A 3,065-nucleotide genomic window follows, 5' to 3' on the forward strand; every position below is an offset into this window, starting at 1 on the left:
ATTATGATATCTTCACCATTTTCCACCTGTAGTTGGGGAATCACTGGCAAGGCATCTTGAGATGCTGACATTGCCATAGCAATAGCTAAAGCTTCCTCCTCTTCAGCTTCCATCTTCTCCTTGCATTTCTGATTATGGTTTACATCATCTTTGTAAGTATCATCATTTTCTGCCCGCTCAGGAGACAGAACTGCAACTTCAGACTTGAACGTAACTGTGCCATCACTTGCCGGCATGGAGACCTCCAGTAGGTCCTCAATACTGGAATTGAGCTCTGCATTAGCATCCAAACGACATTTTTCATCTACTGGTGTGAACACCGTCTCTTCACTTGGTATAACTGCACTACTACTACTACTACTGCCATCACACTGTGAAATATCATTCAGGTCAAGTGTCATACTGCTTTTTGATGTTTCTCCCTGCTTGCTGACATCACTTGGGGTGGCTCGTGATGGCTTTGGCCTGTGTATGTGACTGGATGGCAATGGCCTTGCTTGGGTAAAAACCGGAGAAAGCTTCTCTGGTTCTTTATTTTCAGGACAGCTTCTCTGAAACTGCAGAGAAAGTTTCTGTTGTGTTTGAGGCGAAGGTAAGGGGATTTTGCAGGGAACGAATCCCTGAGGTCTGAGTTTAGAGACATCTGTTACAGTGCCAGCTGGTACAGATGGGTTTGAAGGAGACAGGAGTGTTGGGAATAGCGACTGGGAATAGTGACTGGATGAGGGAGAAGAATTCAAACACTGACCGTGGGGTTTTCCTTTTGTTTGAATGGCTGGCTTTGGTTGCTCAGTGGTTACTGATGGAACAGGAAGTCCCACAGCAAGGCCAGCCAGAGTCTCAGAAATGTCCTCTGGACTGGCACTCAGTTTTTTATTACTTAAACCTCTCCCACTTTTCCCTGATAACTGGACAGTATTGTTAGGAGTATTACTTTCTGTAGCTTCTGGAGAGTTATCTGGTACAGGTAACTGCAAGAAGTCTTCATGTCGACAATCCCCAGAGTGCGTCTCTTCCATGCCTAGCTGGATGACTTCTGCAACATCCATTTCATCTGCTATTGCCATCAGACGTCGACGCATCCTTACATAATGAGTTGAGCTCATCACACTCAACATTTCAAACAGCTTTACAAAAACGTGGGGCACTCTGGCCACCATTCTTGCTGCACTCAAAAATACTCTCCGCGACAGTTTACCAACCATTGAGTGGGAATTGTCAATTGACTGCAAGGTGAAAGCTAAGAGGGAGAGAAGTTTCTTATACCTAAAAAAAGAAAAAGATGTTTTATAACACTGATGTGGTCTAGTTAATTAGTACCAAGAAATCTATTTCAAGACAGTGTATTTAACTGTCAGTTCTGCAGCAGAAAGGAGACATATTGCTGCACTGGTGCTTCAAAATTGATTTACAGATCAGAAGTTATTTTTTTAAAGAGCAGCCATTTAGTCTAAAGTAAGCACACCTTTCCATATAAATATATACTATTCGTTTATAGGAATTGGAGCAACTTTTTTTTTTAAGGAAATAATAAAATTGTTATGGTTGGAAAAGACCTTTAACATCATCAAGTCCAACTGTTATCTAACTCCACCATGCCCACCTCTAAACCCTGTCCCTGAGCACCATATTCAGATGGCTTTTAAATATATTCAGGGGTGGTGATTCAACCACTTCTCTGGGCAGCCTGTTCCAATGCTTGACCACTCTTTCTGTAAAGAAATTTTTCTTAATATCTAATCTAAACCTTCCCTGGAACAACTTGAGACAATTTCCTCTCAGCCTATCAGTTGTAACTTGTAAGAAGAGACCCACACCCATCTCTCTAAAACCTTCTTTCAGATAGTTGTGGAGAACAGTAACGTCTCCCCTCAGTCTCCTTTTCTTCAGACTAAACAACCCTGAGTGCCTCAGCTGCTCCTCATAAGACCTGTTCTCAAGATCCTTCATCAGCTTTGCTGCCATTCTCTGGGCCCTCTCCAGCACCTCAATGTCTTTCTTATACTGTGGCACCCAAAACTGAACACAGTACTCAAGGTGCAGCCTCACCAGTGCCAAGTACAGTGGGACAATCACCAATAACGCAGGCAACTAGGAAAAGTATAGTCACATAGCATAAGCAAGTACCTGTCTACTACAGTATCAGATTGCAGAACATCTCCACAGACAATGTGGGGATAAAATTCACCAGGAAATTCCAACAGAAGTCTTTCTATTAGACAAAGTCGTCCCAGTAGTGCTTGCCAGTTGCTAGATTCAGTTTGGGTTCCAATAATACATTTTAAGACGTAATCAACACCACCAATACCAATGGACCCTATAAAAAAAGTTGATGAAATAAGGATTACACATGTTTCCAATCTAAAGTGTCATCTAAATAAAGACCAGAACTGTATTATACAGAAATATACCCTGTGTGCCCTAATTACACCGCCTCCCAAACTGCTGAAATACTGTTCTCTTTGCCATGCCATGATGTTGGATAAATCCTGTATTAAATTTGAAACACTTCAGTATATTTGCTTGTAATTACAATTCAATTATATATTAAGAGCTACTATTACCAGATTTTAGTATTTCTCTCCCAACTGCCAGCTCGCCTGCTTGGCCTTTACACATCTCCAATAGCGTTGAGACTGAAAGTTGACTTGTTCGACTGTAAGAAATTAAAACCAAAAAAGTCTCTTAGCAGATGCTTTCAATGAAAAACATTCTAATTGTTTCATTTCAATAATCATTAGTGTGGAACTGTGCATAGAAAGTTATTTCACACCACATTATGCCATTACATTTCTATGATCCTCTATTTGTAAGCTATCATTAGGTCTGGCATTTTTTACAAGGATACTTCCAGAAATGTAATGTCTATCACTAATAAATAAACAAAACCCCAAATAGGAGCTCATCCTCTTGCAAAAACAGGCCAAATCCAAGAACCCAGCAACACAAGGAACAGTTCTATTTCACTTATTCCTTTTGCTTTAGATGTTCTATGGATAGACTATTGCCAGGGCATCTCTAGCTGCAGTTACAGTAGCAATGCTGCTTAGGAACTAAACCTAAAG

At 40.8% G+C, this 3,065-nt stretch overlaps 1 protein-coding gene across 1 annotated transcript in view; it reads right to left on the minus strand.

Moving 5' to 3' along the window:
• The window catches only part of MAP3K1 (mitogen-activated protein kinase kinase kinase 1, E3 ubiquitin protein ligase), a gene marked incomplete at both ends in the record, with an annotated part of 8,360 nt that extends 5,704 nt beyond the window's left edge, over positions 1–2,656 (minus strand). The window contains 3 exons of the mRNA XM_010183213.1: positions 1–1,266; positions 2,128–2,317; positions 2,565–2,656. Of these exons, the coding sequence (XP_010181515.1) occupies positions 1–1,266; positions 2,128–2,317; positions 2,565–2,656 (1,548 nt within the window). The remainder of the gene's footprint in view (positions 1,267–2,127; positions 2,318–2,564) is intronic.
• Positions 2,657–3,065: the final 409 nt, after the last annotated feature.

This window comes from Mesitornis unicolor, unplaced genomic scaffold, assembly GCF_000695765.1.
Source record: "Mesitornis unicolor isolate BGI_N332 unplaced genomic scaffold, ASM69576v1 scaffold12484, whole genome shotgun sequence".
In the NCBI taxonomy this organism is placed as follows: Eukaryota; Metazoa; Chordata; class Aves; order Mesitornithiformes; family Mesitornithidae; genus Mesitornis; species Mesitornis unicolor.